At 47.3% G+C, this 18,647-nt stretch overlaps 1 protein-coding gene across 7 annotated transcripts in view; it reads right to left on the bottom strand.

Moving 5' to 3' along the window:
- ZMAT4 (zinc finger matrin-type 4) overlaps nt 1-18,647 on the bottom strand; it is a 317,188-nt gene that overhangs the window by 239,738 nt on the left and 58,803 nt on the right. For all 7 annotated transcript variants that reach the window (XM_045535767.1, XM_045535764.1, XM_045535765.1 and 4 more), the window contains one exon: nt 11,845-11,950. In XM_045535767.1, coding sequence (XP_045391723.1) covers nt 11,845-11,946 — 102 coding nt within the window. In that variant the 5' untranslated portion in view covers nt 11,947-11,950. The remainder of the gene's footprint in view (nt 1-11,844; nt 11,951-18,647) is intronic.

The following is an 18,647-nucleotide window of genomic DNA, read 5'->3' as shown; positions in this document are numbered from 1 at the left end:
ACCTCTACGGAGGCAGACACCAGCTGTCACCGTCAGAGCTTTGTGTCCTCTGATTCTTTTTAATTCAGGACATTAGAAATGACTTTATTTCCTGATGACATGGATACTTAGTTCCTCACGGTCACACACATGACAAACGTCCAAATGTGGAAAACCAGTGTTTCCTGAAGTCTGACCTTTACTTCGCAGAGATCTGCTGCCATGAACAGGGCCTTGCTCCACGTGGGAAGCAATTATATTTCTCCTTCTTACTTATTAACTATATTATACACACCAATACAGTCTACAGAAGAGACACAGGCACTTCATTACATAACTTTCACATTTAATCCGAGAATAGGGCCAGTTGCATTTTCTTCCCAACCAAGCCATCCTGTGCTCCCGCGATGCTACACACGCCCCTCCCGTGTGTACGGATGTCCTCTCTGCTTCTGTCTCGGATCCCCGCCCAACATGAGTGCCATATTTCTGTCTTTTCATCTAGGAATCCCCACAGAGGAGGGAAACAGAATCTGTTACGGTGCATTTACAGTGTAGATGTTTAAAAAATATGTTGGGAGAATAAATGCAGGCATACATCAGAGTTTTATATCCCCAGGCTCCTAACTCAGAAGAAAATGCTCAGAAATAGCTGCAAGTTACCATCTTCCGGGATCCTGTGCTTTCTGGCCGACCCACATATAAGAACAGAAACCACCCAGTGTGTCCTTCTGCACCCCACGGTTACACAAACAAGCAGAAAGACCAGCAGTTTCCCAGAGTGAATGTTCCAGAGGGCAGGATAAGACCCTCTTGAATCCTGGTGTCTACAAGGCTGGGGATTATCTAGTATTCCACATCCCCAAAGACCTAAGGAGTAACCCTGGACATCATGACCCAGCGTGGCTCTTTATTCTTATTAAGCACATTCACATTTTAGCTACAGGATTGCTTTTCTGAGCAAATACGTTTTTGTCTTTAAGGTGCTAATGTGGTAAACATTATTTCATATTCCCACACTCAGAAAATATTTCACGAAAAATTCTAAATTCCATAGAGACCCTGCGACGTCATTAACTTCAAAATTTTGTTTCCTCCTCAACAGGATCAGAATATTAATTAATTAGTCTGTAAATACCATCACCAGTATCGCTTATCTCAGGCACGCCAAGGAACTCCAAAGACATTTAGGCTCTTACAGACCTAGAGCCAGGGAGCACCACGCTTTTTCGTGCCTTCAGCACATTCAGCATTTTATTTCTGTAATTATTTCTTTCAAACGTGGTCTTGCCTTCCCACTGCACTCAGCGCCAAAGAAAACTGACTTCATTAGTTCTGTGCACACCAACATAACCAGATTAAAATGCCATTTAAGCCAGGAAACCTCACTGCCATATACAGCTTACTATTTTATGGATTTGGACAGGGTGCAGTCAAACCAGGTCTCCAGATCTCCATCATTGTATAGACTGAAAAGCTGACATGAGGCAGAAACACCAACATGGCAGCAGTTAGAGATGTCACTAGCAAAATAAAAAGGATACAGTATAACACTTTCCCTTCCATTTAAGAAAATAAAACTTTTTTTTCCTTAGATCAAAGGAGACTACTGTGAGAACACCTGAAACAATAAAGGTTTTGATAAAGAATTACAGCACTTTGCAAAGAAAATGTAGTAATGAAAATTCAGCTTAAGGGTGAAATTAGAATAAAAAAAAAAGACAGTATATTTTGGTTTTTTATTACAGGATATTTAGGAGACAGCTTGGCCATAAATGTTATCATCTTTCTAACAGTTGGGAACGCAGTTGCGTAAAGCTGAAAACTCACCTTGACTTATTGACACAGCTAGTTCTAAGTCACATTGCTCACGCCCGAGGAACTGCACCACCCTGCAAAAGAAAGTGCTTCGCCTCACCGGATAAACAGAGACAGGTGGGCCACTGTGACACGGCCACCTTAGGCATCTTCTCTTGGGAGAGGCAAAAAGAAAGAGACAAAAGTAGCAGGCAAATCGGTGAAGAGGGAGAAAGAAGACAGAAATGTGAAAAAGAAAAAGAAAGAAAGCCAGAAAAAATAACCTCCACTAGGATGCTTACCCTGGTGTCAATTAACCAAAAAGAAAAACAAAAAACAAAAAAAAAACCCTGGTATTTATGAAGCCCCCTCTACATGAGACAAGTAAGGAAAGAAATTAATGTCGTGGCCCTTGTCCTCAATGTGATTACAATTTAGTTGGAGAATAATGATTAAACTTTGAGAAAAAAATAGAAATAAAGAAATATACCATTAAGAACACAGCAATGGTATGTGTTCTCCTGGTTTATTAAGTTATCTTTCTCTGAAATTTAATGTAGAACTTGGTCTAAAATGAAATAAGCGGACAGATACTGCTGCTTCAAGGTAAGATGACTGATGCAATACAGATATCAGTCCTCTTCAAATTAGCTCTTAAATTTGATGAAATTCCTGTCAAGACTGCAACTTGATTTGTTAATTTTTTCAAGCATTTATGTGGGTAAAAAATTATACACTGTACAAATAGCCAGGCCAACTCTGCAGTAGACAAGGACGGAGATGCGACCCTAAGGCAGAGTAATAAAGTGCAGCGTGGACTGGCCCAGGTAAGACTAGGAAGGCCTGGTGCGGACTCACACACACGCGGGAAACCAACATATGGCAAAGGAGACATCACAAATCGCAGGGAAAGAATGGATTGTATTAATAGATGACAGGAAGACCGGTTTGCCACATGGAAGGAAATCAGAGTGGGTCCCTGCCTTATATGACGTACAAAGGTGGGCTCCAGAGTTAAAGACGTGAACGTGAAAACCAGAAGCTTCTAATCGATCAGATGGGAAGGACAGTACGATGAGAAGGACTTCTTAACCTGTACGGCAAAAAAGCTTATAAAACCTATCACGTAAAAATTAGCCAGCTTAAAACAAACAAAAGGCACCATGAGCAGATGTGCCAGGAAGAGGACAGAATGGGAGAAGATATTCACAATGCCTAAATCAGCAAGGAATATATAAGGAATTAAAAAAAGAAAAATACACGAACACCAACAGAAAAATGTGATCCTTAGAGAAAGTGAGGCATTCAAAGTTAGAAGAATTCTACTCAAAATTAAATCATCTTAGGAAAAGCCTAAGGAAACTAATTATATTCTCAAATCATAGAAAACAAGGAGAGCCAGCTATTCCCAACATCTCCAAGTATCAGCAGAAATTTAGGCCAAGACACATGGCTCGGATCGACACTCGAGCCCACCTGCCTAGGTCATTAGCCTTTGGCAGTCCCCCTCCTGCTAGTGTCTTTTCAAAGAACGAACAATCCCAGATGGCTCAGTGACTGGGAGGTCAGGAACGCGTATGTTTTCCAGTTAAGGCTGAGAATGAAAAGCTGGAAGAAAAATTGTCACTGTCAATAACCAATCAGTACGGGCCAGGATCTGAGAAGCCACTCGTACGTGCCACACTACCCAGTGTTCGCGGCGAGAAAGTCCTTTTTCCACCAGAGCTTTATCAAGGCTCATCAAATCAGTAAATATTTCTTTACAAATTACACTATAATCATAGAATGAAAATCTATCCCAAAATCAAAACAAAAAAAATAGCATGGCATGTTGGCGTTTGTGAAAAATATATAAAAGGAAAAATTAAGTTGCATCTGTATCATAGAATATTTCAAAAAAATTGGTAAGACCAGTTTCATCTGAAAAGAACCGGGTGGCTGAAACACAGGGGCAGTAGGAGAGGTTCACATTCTACACCCTTTCATACTTTTTGAATTTGGAATCCTGTGAATTTACTGCCCCTCAAAAGATGAATAAGTAAAATGCTAAGGTAAGATTAAATATTTACACACTTACACTCCACCCCTTACCTCAAAGACTTTAAGACGACCTGTCAAAACATATCTACATCTAACGCAATGGGATAAAATAAATAATTGAGATACAGAGTGAAAATAGAACAGGGAAAGAAAGAAACAATACCCGGAGGTGCGTTGAGCATAGTAAGCGTGTACACAGGATGCCGTCTAGCTGCCAGACATGGCCACGGATTTGGTGTCGAAAGAAAACAGGAAACACAATCAGAGTCAAATGTCTGTAATGAGCCAGGAGAATAAAGAGAAATTTCTCTCAAACGTCCCTGTAAAATGCAGCGGTCCCCAACCTTTTTGGCACCACGGGCCGGCTTCATGGAAGGCAATTTTACCCTTGACTGGGTGCGTGAGGCAGACCTCGGGGGTGGTATGAGTGATGCTCACCTCCTGCTGTGCCCCCATCTCCCCCCACACCCCCACTTCTAAGTTTCACGGAAGACGATTTTTCCATGGACGGGGTGTGCAGGTGGGGGTGGCGGAGCTCTGCAGCCCGGTCCCTAACAGGCCACAGACTCCTACCGGTCCGTGGCCCAGGGGCTGGGCAAGCGCAGCTCTAAGGGACACACTGAGATACCAGGGACAGAGGGTGCTGTCACAGCACCTCAGAGGGGAGTGTGGGCTGATGGCTTGGCCTGGAAAGTAGGCAGAGAGTGGAATCCTACAGATCAGACATGCCACTCACTACGCAGGCTCCAAGTTCCAACTGGAAAATACCTTTAGCTCCATCAATTGAGTCAGGGGAAAGGGAGAGAAAATCCTAATTCAACAGCATATTCTTCCTCTGTCTTTTAGACAAACAGCACAGAAACCATGTGCTTCAGTTCCTACGTGGCATTGTAATGAAATGAGCATCACCCTCACGGCAGCTCCCAGACGCGTGCGGAGCTGTGCTGGTTTGGTGCTGAGATCACCCCCTCTGGGAATCACAGCCTTCCTCCTTCTCTTTCTTCTTCACCCCCAACATCTCCAAGGCAGGTCTTGTCCCCCACGTCCCCTCCAGCACCACAAATGCACGGCACACAGGGACAATGCTGTGTGTTCACCAAACCAGCTTCACTTTCCAACTGGGCACCCGGCAAAGCCCGTTTCCCAGCCTCCCTTTTGTACAGTACAAAGAAAACACACGATTGAGTTCCGCTCAGGGATCTGTAGGTGGATAGAAAGCTGCCACTTCCAAGCCTGGCCCCTAAGCTGTCCTGTGCAATCACCCACGTTCCCCATCACTCTCCCAGATGCTACCTGGAGTTTGATACCCAGGGAAATGTTAGGAGCAAAGGTGGTGGAGCCTCTGTCGGCTTGAGTCCTCCATCATGTTGTGGCTCAAAATCCCCCTCCAATGACCTACAATGAGCTGGAATGTGAGCAAGAAATAAGTTTTTACTTCTAAGATGCTGAGCTTGTTTGTTACCACAATTAGCCTGCCTTCCCTAACATGGAAATTGGGGTTATCCATAACAAAAAACCTAACTGTATGACATCTGCTCAGCAGAGGGACGGTAACCGAGGAAGGTGCGGAGATTACAGATCACACGGTGGCAAAACATCGGCAAGACTCCTGCCTGCGCTACCGCGACACACCCCTGCCCACTGAGCGTCTAGTTCCGGGTGGTTCTGTTCTAGGGGATGCGAGAGCTCTAGGAGAACTGGAAGAGGATGAAGAACACTGGGATGTTATTTGTTACTAATTATCCGTTATGGGTATTTGGTCAAGTTTTTCACGAAAAAAAAATTGAGAATGTAACTGAACCATCAGCAGATAGAAATAAAATGAAACAGGGATAATCCAGAACTTTTGGACCTAGAAAGTAGAAAAATCCATTTGCCAATTACTTTTGGGCACCAGACGGTGAGAGACGGCACCTGCAAAGCCAGGAGTGGCTCGAGACCCAGCGAAACCTCAGTCCCCACTGTGACTCGGGCCTTCAGCAAAAACCCCGTCAAGGGTGTGGCCTTTCGCCTGCTGTTTTAAAGATGACCTCAAGGTAGCCACCATTAAACAGAAAGAGAGAAAGAGCATAGGGGTGAGGAAGCAGTAAAATAAGCAAATAGCCTTGAAATTATGTTCAGGAGAGAACTGGATGGCTCCCCACACATGGAGCTTTCTGAAAAATAAAACCAAATCGGAAGACTTCTTCATTACTCAGAGAACCACATTGTTAATACTAAAGAAATTACGACGTTAATTAGAAAAGCTCTGACTACTCTGCCAGCCTCAGGGAGGAAGCAGGCTGGGAACGCCGGCACTGCCCCAGGAGGGCACTGGACCCAGTTCAGACGTGGCAGGAGAGGAAGGGACAGGGAGGGGCTCTGGGGTCACTGAGGCAAATGCACAAGGAAGTCCCTCCAGGGAATAAGTTAGGATTCTATCTGAAATGTCCCCCACCCCCAGGAGAGGGGAAGTTCACAATGCCGGCCCTGCAGGTGGCCACTCTGCTGGGACCAGCGATTTCTCTTTGTGCCATTCTCCCTGCTCATGGGAAGGTGCAGGACAGGAGCAGTGACATTTCTCTTTGCTCACAGTCGCTGAACCAAGAAGAGTCACATTCACACCAGACAGACAGGCCCGCTCCTGGACAGCGTGAAGCCTGGGCAGGTCACGGTGACTGGGAAGGACGAGAGGGCCTCACCGGGGAGGAGACATGCGTGTCCCGTGTGTTACAGGAAGAATGAAATGGGTGGCTGGTGACCGGAAGGCTAGACTGTGGTCGTGATGATGCTGTGTGTTTGATAAACCCATTTCCTTTTCCCACACATTGAAATTACATCTTCTACCTTGCCCTGCAGCTAGGTAGGACCATGTGATTGGGATCTAGCCAGTGGAATGTGGCCTGACTGCTAAAGTCCCCTGAGTGATGTCACCTGCTGCCTGCAAACGAGAACTGCCACAGAGCTGGCCATCATGCACACTCGAACCCAGTCCACTGCGTGGCAGCCTCACCATTAGCCATTCCTTCTGCGTCCCGGTGAACTGTTTTCACTAATAACAACTGATAAAACGTAAGATGACCATCCTGGATTTGCTGGACTAAAACAAAAGAAAAATATAAACTTAATTACAAGTTTTACAAAAGCTCAAGAGCCTTCAGTGAAAATGGTCAAGGAAACAGAGGTTAGAGATTCAGACTCAGCCTGGGGTAGGCGGGAGTCCTCCGACAGTAGGGAGGATAACAGGATTTGCTTTAGGCTCGGTGAGGGCACCAACGACATCGACAACATCTGGGAGAGATTAAGCACGTCGTGATGTCAAGAGGTTGCAGAGACTGCAGCAGCGGTTCTCAGTGGATAGGTGTCACCCCAGGAATCCTGCCACAAGGACATCTCATTACCTGCACCCAGGTGGCACCTGCACCAACGAGGACCCGCGCTCTGCAGCAGGTGCTACGGGAATAAAAGGAAAAACTCAGCACATGGCTCCCGCCCACCCGCAGGAAGCTGCAGCCTTGGCGGGGGTCCAGGATGCCCGACCACTGGTTTCACAAGGAGCACCTAAGTAGACGTGTGGCACAGCAATGCAAGGGTCACTGGGGTTCACAGGAAAGGGCAAGCCACAGCGCGGGCACACGGATGGGCCCAGAAAGAGCTCTCCTCACCCCCTTCTAGACCTGCCCGTGCATCTTCTTCCTGTGCCTTTAAAGGGGGCGGGTGGGGGGGGAGTCCTCATTTAACGTCATCACTGGCTTCTTGGAAACTGAGGCTTTAAGTGTAACAGTGTACATAGTAGGTCCTCAGCTAAGTTCATTCACTGTCATTTCATGTTGATGAGAAAAAAATGGTTTTGTTATATGTCACCCTGCTCAAAGTTTTAGTTTCCAAGAGCCCACTGATGATGTTAAGAGAGGACTCTCTCTCTCTCTCACCTGCCCCCTCTTGGTGTGTGCGTGTGCATGTGCATGTGCATGTGCATGTGCGTGTGCATGTGTGTGCACGTTATCTTTCTGTCCTTTTAGTTTGATTCCTCATGGTCTTCCCTGTACAGCTTCTCTTGACCCCATGCCAGAAAGCCACTCACTCGCTCACGCAAGCAGCCCCTTCCCTTTGCAGGAGATTATCCTTTGGCCCCTTGAAACCGCAACAAACTATTCCAAGGGCCTCCCTGGGAAACTGCTCCTAACCTCAAACATTAGGCCCTGGGCTTTGAAAGCTTTCCCTTCCCTCCTGTGTCTGTGTCTACTTGTTCTGTTGATTCAGACTATTCATGCAGTGAGCAGAGACGACATCTAATTGTATTTTCTGCTGAAACATTAGTGTGTTATTAATGCTTAGCGAGTAAGAAAAATAAGAATGCCCTTACATTTATTTTCACCTTCCCATTTATTTTCACCTCAAGACTTCATATACAAAAAGAGTCTTTTAAAGTAGAGCATGGAAAGATCTGGTCGATTACACATATATTAGGTTTTTCTGTCCTCTTGTGTGAAGGCTCAGCCTTTTAAATGGGGCATAGAGCTATTAGGCACTAACCCATCTGTTCTGTTTTCCTTCCCACGTCAGAGGACTAACACAGTCTCATAGCAAAAGTCATAGCAAAAGCTGTTGTTTTCCCCAACAGTACAGCCTGACCAGCACCACTGACTCTCGTTTACAAATGCTCAATTATAATCTTATGTTCCCAAATGCTTAGGAGCCTCACATGAGTCCACATTCCCCTTTCCTTTACCCCCGACCTCATCCTCCCTACCCGTGTTGCTGCTCGCTTCCCAACACGAAGCCTCCAGAGCAGCCGGCGAGCCTCCGCGATGCTCCCTGGACAGACGGAGACTTTGCTCATTCCAGCAACCCCTACGCTGAACCCATTCCTGAGGCCCAGATAAATCATGACATTCCCCGACAAGTCTTGCTTCACCATGACAGCTCTTAGTGATGACTCACTCCTTTGAATTTGGAATATGCAAAGACCTAAAAAGTTAACAGCACCTTGTAGCACACGTCAGGAAGCCAATGGACAAAAGAACTAACACTTTGTTTGTATCAAATGACATCATTGGGAGCAGGCAGCAGAATTCTATAGGTCACGTACTTTGTATCACACACCGACTGGTGCCACACAGACCTGTGTGTGGCTTTTTCTCTCAGTGGAGTCTATGAGCTCCTCCAGGGACAGAGGCCACTTCTCCTATAGGCTCAGAATCCCCTGTAAGAATTAACACTAATTGCTGGACAAATACAAAATACACAGTGGATTCTGATTTGGCCCAGAGAGAAGCTGAGAATGTTATCAGGTTGAACTGAAGAGTGAAATTACACTAAAACAATACATAAACGAAGAAGGCGTGGAGAGTAAGTGTGACAGCGCTTGCATGAACTGGGGGGGATCCCAGATCCCTTCTGTCAGTCGTCCCAGCGGGCACAGTCTGTGGAAGGGAGGGGCCGTGCGTAGAATCAGAGAATCTGTTTTCAGTGGCCTTAGAGACCATCTGATGCAACCCATCTCCTTAGGGACAAAGAAGTGGCTCTGGGACAGTCTCCTAACCGAGGCTGGAAGACCAGAGATGGACACAAAGGACCCCCAATCCTGACTGTGTCCTTCACACACTGCCAGCGGCTCTGCAGCAAGAATGCACAGGCCATTTCCCACCCAAGCGCCCCACCTCTGCCTGGAGGCAGGGAGGGAAGCATCATGCCCGGCTCCCATCCACAGTTAATGGGAATGCATCTTAATGTTGTTTTGATGGTGTGTGACACTGCTAATTGCAGGCGTATTGTAATTGCTCTATTTCCTCTATCTCATCTATGCAACAGCCAATAAACGCCAACACGTTCTCCAGACAGCGATACAGGGAGGCAGCACGGGTGCACTGTGTTAACAGGAGACGGAGATCAAATAATTAAACCCTTAATTGAGCAGCTAACATCTTTTTTCTTTTAAACAGTTTTTTTGTTGTTTTCAATGTTCTGACATTACTTTTCCAGTTCAGGTTACAGCAAGGCAGTGCTGGACAGTGTCACCAGTGGGTTATCGTAACACACCCTCCGCTCCACAAACGCCAGCTGAACACCTGCAATGGGCCGGCACCGGTCCGCGGATTATGGAAAATCAAACGGATAAAACTCTGCTTCTGTCCTCAAGAACCTAGTAATAGGATACAAATTAACACAAAAAGTCTCATAAAGAGATAACATGCGGGACTAATAGGAGGCCATGGAATTTCAGAGCAGGAACAAATTCCCCCATTTCCTTAACTGGGGAAATCATATTAATAAAACCATATGTGTTTATAAAGCAATATCCACAGACATTAGAAAGTTCTTAATTTCAAAAGATGGACTTTTTCCCTTGTGATAATTTTTATGTTCATATTTGCTTCTTCTAACACTGGGTTGCCTCTTGACTAAAAATAGACTATTTTTTTAAATTCATGCTATCATTTATTCCATTAAATGTATTTTTCTTATGTTTTTTTTATTTTTATTTTTTATTTCAAAATATTAAGGGAGTAAAGATGTTTTTGACACATGGCTTGAGTCGGGGCTATGAGTGTGCCCAGCACCCGAACAGCGTTCACTGTACTCGTTAGGTGGGCTTTTGCCCTTCCCCGCCTCCCTATCCCCTGCCTTGATTTCTAAGGACTTTTCCTTTCCTCTGTGTAACTGTCTGCCCATCAGTTAGTTCCAATTTATATTACAGAGTACATGTGGTGTTTGGTTTTCCACTCTTGAGATACTTCACTTAGGATAACTAAGGAAATAATCAACAGAGCAAACAGACAACATACAGAATTGGAGAAAAAAATTGCAATCTACACTTCCCATAAAGAGCTAGTAACTAGAATCTACAAAGAACTCAAACAAGTCAGCAAGAAAAATATTAACAACCCCATTAAAAAGTGGGCAAAACACACAAACAGAAGTTTTTCAAAAGAAGATAGACAAATGGCCAAACATATAAAAAAGAAGACTATTTTTTTAATAGACGCTAATTTTTAAGTTTTCTCTGAAAAGCAAGTTTCATTTGCCTTCATCAAAACATTGCCCCAAAGGAGTCAATAATCACTAATAACATGACTTGCACGTTTGGCATGCTTTCACATCTTCCAGAGCGTTTGCACAAATACTATTGCAACACATCTCGTTTGGTCACCACAAAACCCTGAGCAGCAGCAGGGCCAGCCTTCTGGGTGTATACGTGTTGTTATTATTGTTTCCATTGTGCACAGAGGACTCTGGAGTCCAGAAGAGTTTGGTGAGTGACAGTGACAACTGGCATTTGTCAGACTCGTCAGACAAAAAGAAAACTGCTGGCTAAGCCCTCCAATCCAAAATCACTTACAAGTTATTACACTTGAAAACTCAGGTTCCCACTGGCGCACATTCTCCGGAAAACAGAACGTGCCCTGGCGGCATCTAGTACCTTGGGACTCCAGTTCCCCTCTGTTCCACCCCCGGCCCCTTGTTCCCACCTGGGGCACGGGCCAAGCTCTCTTCTCTCACCCTCTGTTCCCAAGAGGCCATCAAAGGGTAGCCATTTGCACCTCTGTCCTAAAGAGCCAAAGCCACTGAATTATGCCCTTCAAGAGTATCTGGGCTTTAAAGCTTGGTTATAACTGCAGGGGGGAGTCTTTCTAGGGCATTGGCCATCAGGTGGGAGAAGTTTGAGGGGATGACATAGATGCTGCCGCTGTCCCTCTGCCTGCCACCTTTCCCCATGTAGCGGTTAACGAAGGCCTTCTGAGCTTGTCTTCAGGTCACAGACAGAACAAGGAGCTGGCACTGAAGCCTCCCGCCCTGTGTCCCTAGAAGGAACTTGCAGGATGAGCAATGACAGATACAACAAGTAGAGAAAGCCCACTGAGCCTCTGGGGGCTGAGGCACAAATTTTCAAAGAAAAGAAGAATCCAGGAAACAGCCAGAGCCTGAGAATGACGTCCCAACCCTCACTCCCGAATCCGCCCCCATGCACACAGTCTACCCGCCTGACTGCACAGGCGGCCCACGCTTCCCCTGCATCTAACAACAGAGCGGGAAAGCGGTGCTTACCTCGTAGTGGGCCACACGCTGGGATTCGGATATCAGTTGTGCACTGCACACCTTGCAATAACTGTCTGTAAATAGATCCTGATCGATATCGGAGGACTTCATCAGGCTACAGGAGAACCAACAGAAAAGAAAAGAAAGTTGAGTCCACTGCTTTGACGTTTACGCAGGACATTAACTATGTGAAAAGTCGGGATCCCAGTGGCAGGTCTGATGTTGGTGACAGTGGGCTGGGGCACCCCAAACCCTTGGTGTTACTACATAGAGTAACCATAGTAACTGCATAGTTTATAACTTTCTCATAAATGCCCAATAGGGTTGCTGTACCCTAAAAAATAGGAATCCAGATTTAGTTTTTCTGTTTAAACAAATCAGACTTATACCTAATGCTTTGTCAAGAATCTATGTGAGAAGATATTTTCACCTGTAATATATATTGTAATGTTGTAAGCACCCAACAACAGAAAATAGGCCAAATGAACTTTGGATACATTATCACACTACAATACTATGTGGCTCCCAAATCCAAATTCAATCCTTCTCTAAGAGAATGCTTGGTGAAATAGGAAAAAGCTTATCAGTAACAAAAGAGGTTTATCAATAAGTATGTACAGTATTATACTAAATTGGTTTTAAAAGATTTATAGATGCATAGGAAAACATTCCAGGAAGTTATAACAAAATGTTAATAGCAGTTATCTTTGGGAGATTGTAGGAAATTGCTTTTGTAATTTTCTTTATTTTTTAAATTTTCTACAATGAGCATATATTACTTTCGTAGTCAAGGAACAAGGTAGCTTTGTCAAGAAACTACTAAGCAACATATAATACAGTTTTGAGTTCAATAGCTATACTGGTAAAATTAAAAAATAAAATCAGACTAAACTGTAACTTTCCTTGTAACCCCACACCCGGCAACATGAGGAGACCTCACCACTCAAGCCGACTACTCTACGTTGAAGCGTGTGGAAGTTCACGAAGGCACCTTCACCACTTTGCACCACAACTGAGCCCACAAAGGTAAATAAGTATGTTCTCAAATTCCAAATCCTGAATCAAAACGCAGCCATGAGTCTCTGGCTTGTGGAAGTGATCTGTCAAAAATGTGTCCTAGAGGAGCTCAAGTGTCATGTACCACCCTGGAAACACACACCAGAGCATCAGATTGCCTTCACGCAGTCCACAAATCCACCTCATTCCACCCCCACCTGCCAGGTGGAAAGTGAGGACCACGCGGACAGCACGCCGTACGGAGAGACGAGAGAATCTCAGACAACAGCGAAGCCGTAGGCACGTTGGACTTCGCCGTATTCCAGCGCCCTCATCGTACCTCTCAGACTGCCCAGAGTCACACTGCTGGCTATTGGCATGGCCACAAACACGGCTTGGCTGTCACAATTCCAACTTCTACACGCTAGATCCATCCCCGTCTAACATTACCACACCACGTTGGGTGACTCACTCAACCTTCCATCTCAGCTTCCCCCCTAGTAAAATTGAAATAATATTTTCCATGCCTCTTTAGGGAAATACAGTGAAGATCAAAGGGAGAAATATATAAGAAAGTGCTATATAAACCATAAAACTCCGTGTACTTGAAAGAGATGATTATCATTTTTAATACCCTCCTGACGCTGCCAAGATGCTGGCCAAGTCTTTAAGTAACACAAAAAGTGAAGAACTGTGGTCCCTGTTAAGTGATTTCTGAAGCCATCTACGTAGTTGGGCCACATAAGTGAAGACCTGCCTGTGAGGAGAGGCTTCCTGCCTCAGCGACAGCAAACCCACGCTCCGTCCTGGGTCCTGGCTCTGCGGCCCGCTCAGCCCATTGCAATCAGCAGTTCAAAAGGATTCAGTTTCTGCTTACAACAGACAGTAATACCTCCGCTCTTGCAATACTCCCAGCAGCCAACAGTTATGCCAGATACCACCGAGCCTCACAGTTGATGTGGACCTGTTATTTCTGGAAGGATCACCCTGGCAGATGGCCTGGCTGGCCGGTGGCCCGGCACCTGCTGTGCCCAGAGGCTCACCACCTCCCTCACAAGGAAACTGCCCCAGAGTGGCTGGAAGCTCTGGTTGTCAGGTTCCACTTAGGTTGAATCAAATCTGTCCCATTGTAGCTTTCATTCATTAATCCTGTCTGTACGCACAACACAGAACAACACCATTGCCCTTTCTCATGAGACGTCTTCCCCTAAGTGCTTGAAGACAACTCCCTTCAATTTACTCCCACGCCCTGCCCCGCCTTGCCATCTTGGTCCGCGTCATTTCATTGTGGTCTGTCTTCGAAAGCAGTGCCAAGAACACCCGGGGCACTCCGGAGATGGTCTAACTGAGGCAGAGGACCACAGACGCAAATGGCAATCCGGAGTGTCAGCTGTCATTTGTAATGGTCTCTGTGCACATCCCAGATGGTAAACGGAGAAGAGGTGTTTTGATGATTAGAAAACGTAGCACAGCATTTTGAAATGTCAAATGGGAAAAGAAAACTTACTAAGGTATATTTTATAAGCCAAGCTCCTATAAGTGGTTGTGTTTAAATATTATCATGTTCCCTGCTATTCCTAATAAAGAAGCACACGAAAATAGATTCATGGGTGACCTGGTTAATAGGAATCTCCAAACTTACTGCACACTCCTCCCTCATTATACAACCAACTGCAGAAATCAAACACTGTGGAAGGATATTCAAGGTACGTGTCGGACCGAGCGGCGCCCGTAGGAGTCTGAGTCTCGGCAAAGCAGCTGTGAGGCAGAAATAGCTTTAAAGGCAGAATGTAAAATGTGTATACTAAAAAAAAGAAGAAGAATTCAAAGGAACAGAAAATATCATGGCTTTTTCCACTGTTTTATGTAAGAATATTGATTTGAACAAGTCCATATGCAATAGGAAAAAGCAGTAAGGACCCCTCCGAAACCTACGACACCTGTGTGGAATACCTGAGTAAGGTAACTTCCAGGGGGCGGCAATCGGTGCACGTCAGCCAGCAGGAAACGGGAGGAAGAACCCGGTCTGCCTTCGCTAGCCCTGTCCACGTGCTGACGAGCCCACGCCTCCCCCAGCTGCTGGAGTAGAGACGGAGTCCCTGATCACTTACTGGTCAGTCCAAACCGTCCCACCAGAGCCAGCATGTGGTGACACACTTCTTGTGCTGTGCCATGAGGCCTTGGGCGTTCTGAGGAGGGAGACAAGAGTAGGAGGAGGAAGGAATTTAATTTCCTAGATCCAAAACTGATCTGAAAGAAAGCTTCCCCTATGCTCCCCAGCCTTGGCACGTTCCAAAGCAACCACTGAGCATCTGAATAACCTGTCACCCTTCAGTCTTTACTGCCTGCTGCAGGGTAAAGAGGCCCGAGTTAGAGCAGGGAGTCTGGCCCAATCTGACACACTGTCCCAGGTGTCCGTATTCCCATAGGTCTATTTACGTGTGCAGCAGTGACAGCGTAAGACTCAGAGATGCCGCAAGGTACACTATATATAAAGAAAGCGTCGAGGAGGAGAGCTTTTATTCATTCTGTAATGGCTCTGAGGATCTACCATGTACGAGGAGCAGGGATAACAGAAGGCATAACCCCTGTCTTCCAGATCTTTGTGAGCTATTGCGTGAGGAGAGACATACACACACCAATCCCTAAGGCACAGGAAGCAAGTGTCATTTGGCTGGTGAACAGCGCTATGGGACATGAGAAGACAGGAGGGATTATCAAGGGACTCTTCAAGGAGGTGCTGTTAGAGTTGAAAATTGGAGGGAGGATAGGATTCGAGTGGAGGGAAATGGGCTCCAACACAGGAGCTAATTCTTTTCCTTGGCACAGAGCAAAATCTTACTACCAGTAGGCAGGAGAAGATACACAAGAGTGGCATTGGTGGGGCTAATTTGGGATAATGTAACATAAGGAGAAAGGCAGAAAATGCAGGGAAGAAGCCCGAGGCCTGGATGGAAGAAGAGGAGGGAGGGGGAGAACAGCCAGGCCCCGAGATGTTGTGTGAGGCGTGAGGAACGGCCTTTTCCAGAACCCCCAGATGCCGGGCTGTGGCCCCCCCTTCACTCCCTCCTGCCCCTCCCGAGCAGCCTGCAGGACACAGGAGTCCTGGTCTTCCTCCCGTTCCATTTGGGCTGCAAGACCCCACACCCACGCAGGGCACTTCGGAGGGCAAGACTGGGTTCTCCAGCAACTTCCGCCTCCTCGCTGAGCCCCGCTTCCCTCACGGTGAGACGGGGGCTGGGGGCTCTCACAGCGACACTGTGAGGAGCAGAGATAACGCAGACGAGGCACCGAACAGACTGACAGACACAGAGGACAGACACTCGAAACAAGGACATGCCCGCCATTGTCACTAATGTCATTAATTTGGTATTATCCTTATTCTTATTTTCAGAGGGATGCTGCAAATATTTAAGAAGAGAAATAAACAGAACCACATAAAAGGCGAAGAGGGAAGATGGCACAGTCGGTGCACTGAAATCATAGCTTTTATTGCTATTATAGTCTTTCTCCTTTGCATTGACATCACCCACAAAGATGGCTAGCGTCCCCGGGCGCAGCTGGCGGCTCCTCCCACCCCTGGGCCTCGTGCCTGGGAGGGCCCCACACCTCACAAACACTGAAAGTCTGTTTTTGTTGTCCCCACGTGCAGCAGATGGAGGAGTTTGATGTCCTACCTGCAGTCCCTCCCTCCCACAAGTCCTCATCTCCCTGTGACCTGCTCTCCAGGGGACACGAGGGGAGGCACATGCCACTCAAAGTCTGGCCCACGTGCACAGTCATCTGCACCCATGGCCCAGCTTGCAGGCGGTCCCCAGGGTGGCACCCACCCACCCCAGTCCCTGGGGAGAGAAGCCCTGGGCAGGTGCCCCTGGGCTGGGTGACCCGGGCAGGCAGCTGTCTGCCACAGGTTTGGGCCTTTTCACTGCGAAGCTCGTCTAGAAGATCCAATAATTCTACTTTCCACCCCCGCGCTCCCCTCACTGGCCCTTTAAAGTGAGGATTTGATGCCCTCGGCCATCTCAACCAAACATCTCCTCTTGCCTTTACGGCAGGATTTCCGAGTTTCCAAACTGCCACTCAGTGTGACTTCGCAAGCTCTCCAGTGTCGGGGACGGCGGCGTCTCTAAAGATGGTCCCGAGAGCGCTTGACCCCTCGGGAGAGCTCCTGACCCAGAGGAATAGGTTTCACTCAACTGCTTCCCCGGGCCAGGACTCACGCTAAGGGCTTTATACACATCACCTGATTTAATTCCCTCGAAGAGGAGTGTAGAGTTATCAGCCTCCACTTCTAGATGCGAAACTACAGCGTTGCAGTCAAGTGACTGCCCGGAGGTCACTCGACCCCTCGGTGGCAGTCAGCTTTCCAAGCCAGCCGCCTCCCTCAGCACCAGGCCTGCCCTTCAGCCTGTCCCCTGCTGCCGCAGGCTAGGGAGTGCCGTGCAAGACGTGTGGAATAAGAGCCAAGCGCAGACGTCCTATGAGGAATTGATACGCGGGCGCCGGCTGGACACAGCTTCTGAGCTCACCGCCCGGACCCCGTTCTCCTTGTGAGCCTGGGCTGTGCTGGGCCAGACTAACGTCTTCGTGCTTGGCCCAGTCCTGCCTCCGCCGGCACAGCCACAGCGGCCCTGTGCCTCACCACTGCGCCCACCCTGGCAGTGCAGACCTACTGCTGCCCCCCAGCATGGCCGGGCACTCTGAGAAGCCACCACACCCTCGACCCAGTCCTGCTGGCTCCTCTCTGTCCAGTCCGGGAGCTCCCACGAGATGACACGACACGCCCGGCCTCACCTCCAGCCCTCTGCTGCCCAGTGCCCCGTGTAGAGAGGTTCAACTTTTACCTCCTTCAATTCAGACAACCTCAAAGATAGCCTAAGAAATGCCACCGATGACAATGAACCGTCTCCCAGTTATGAATGTGGAACAGACAGGAGGTGGCATTCCACTGCTGCTTACACTCAGCCGTATTTAAAAATGATTCATATCCAAAAAGCAATTGAACTTGTCCCTACTTTTGTCTTATTAACACTGGAGGGGCTAAAACTATGCTCAGAAGGGGGACAACACGGGAATCAGGGCTGGCCCGCGCACAGAACTAACGAGACTTGGTCTGCCCCTTGTCATCCTTTTGAGCTTGTATTCCCTGAACTTGAACCCAACTTTGGGGCTTCCATGGCTGTGGTCTGATTTTTGCTCCCTTCTCCTTTCAGACCCCTCCTAGGGCGAGTCAGAACCGCTTCCACTCTCGGCTTCCTAGCAACGACAGGAGAGAGACCCGGGAGGCAGGCAGGCGGCTCTGGCGTCCACCTCTGCAGGGCCTGCGCATCGCCCACCAGGCCTGGGAGCCCCAGAGGGTGGCTGGAAGCAGGGTCTGTCTTGTCGCCGTCACACCTCCCGCCCAGTGCAGGTGGGTCGTGCAGCGCTGAGCAGACCAAGCAGCCTTATTAAAAAACAACCATGCAATATATATAACCTGAACTTTTGTACCCCGATAATAAGCTGAAATTAAAAATCAAATAAATAAATAAGTAAATAAATAAAGTAAAATAAAGGTGAAATAAAGATATTTCCAGGAAAAGAAAAAAAAAAAAAAACCAAGAAAAGTATTCCAGAAATAAAAGCATCTTGGTCTTCCATGAAGTCACGCCAAGAAAAGGGAGCACAAAGCAGCACGGAGGAAGATGCCTGGGCCCTGCTCTCGGGGCCGCAGGCCCAGCGCACGCCCCGTGGGAATCACCCGCACAGCGGCTGGGAGCAGGGTGGAGGCCGATGCGCCACCAGCTGAAAGACCCTGTCTGATTCCCCGTTTCTCA

This window comes from Lemur catta, chromosome 22, assembly GCF_020740605.2.
Source record: "Lemur catta isolate mLemCat1 chromosome 22, mLemCat1.pri, whole genome shotgun sequence".
Classification (NCBI taxonomy): domain Eukaryota; kingdom Metazoa; phylum Chordata; class Mammalia; order Primates; family Lemuridae; genus Lemur; species Lemur catta.
This window is presented reverse-complemented; position numbering and strand designations above follow the sequence as displayed.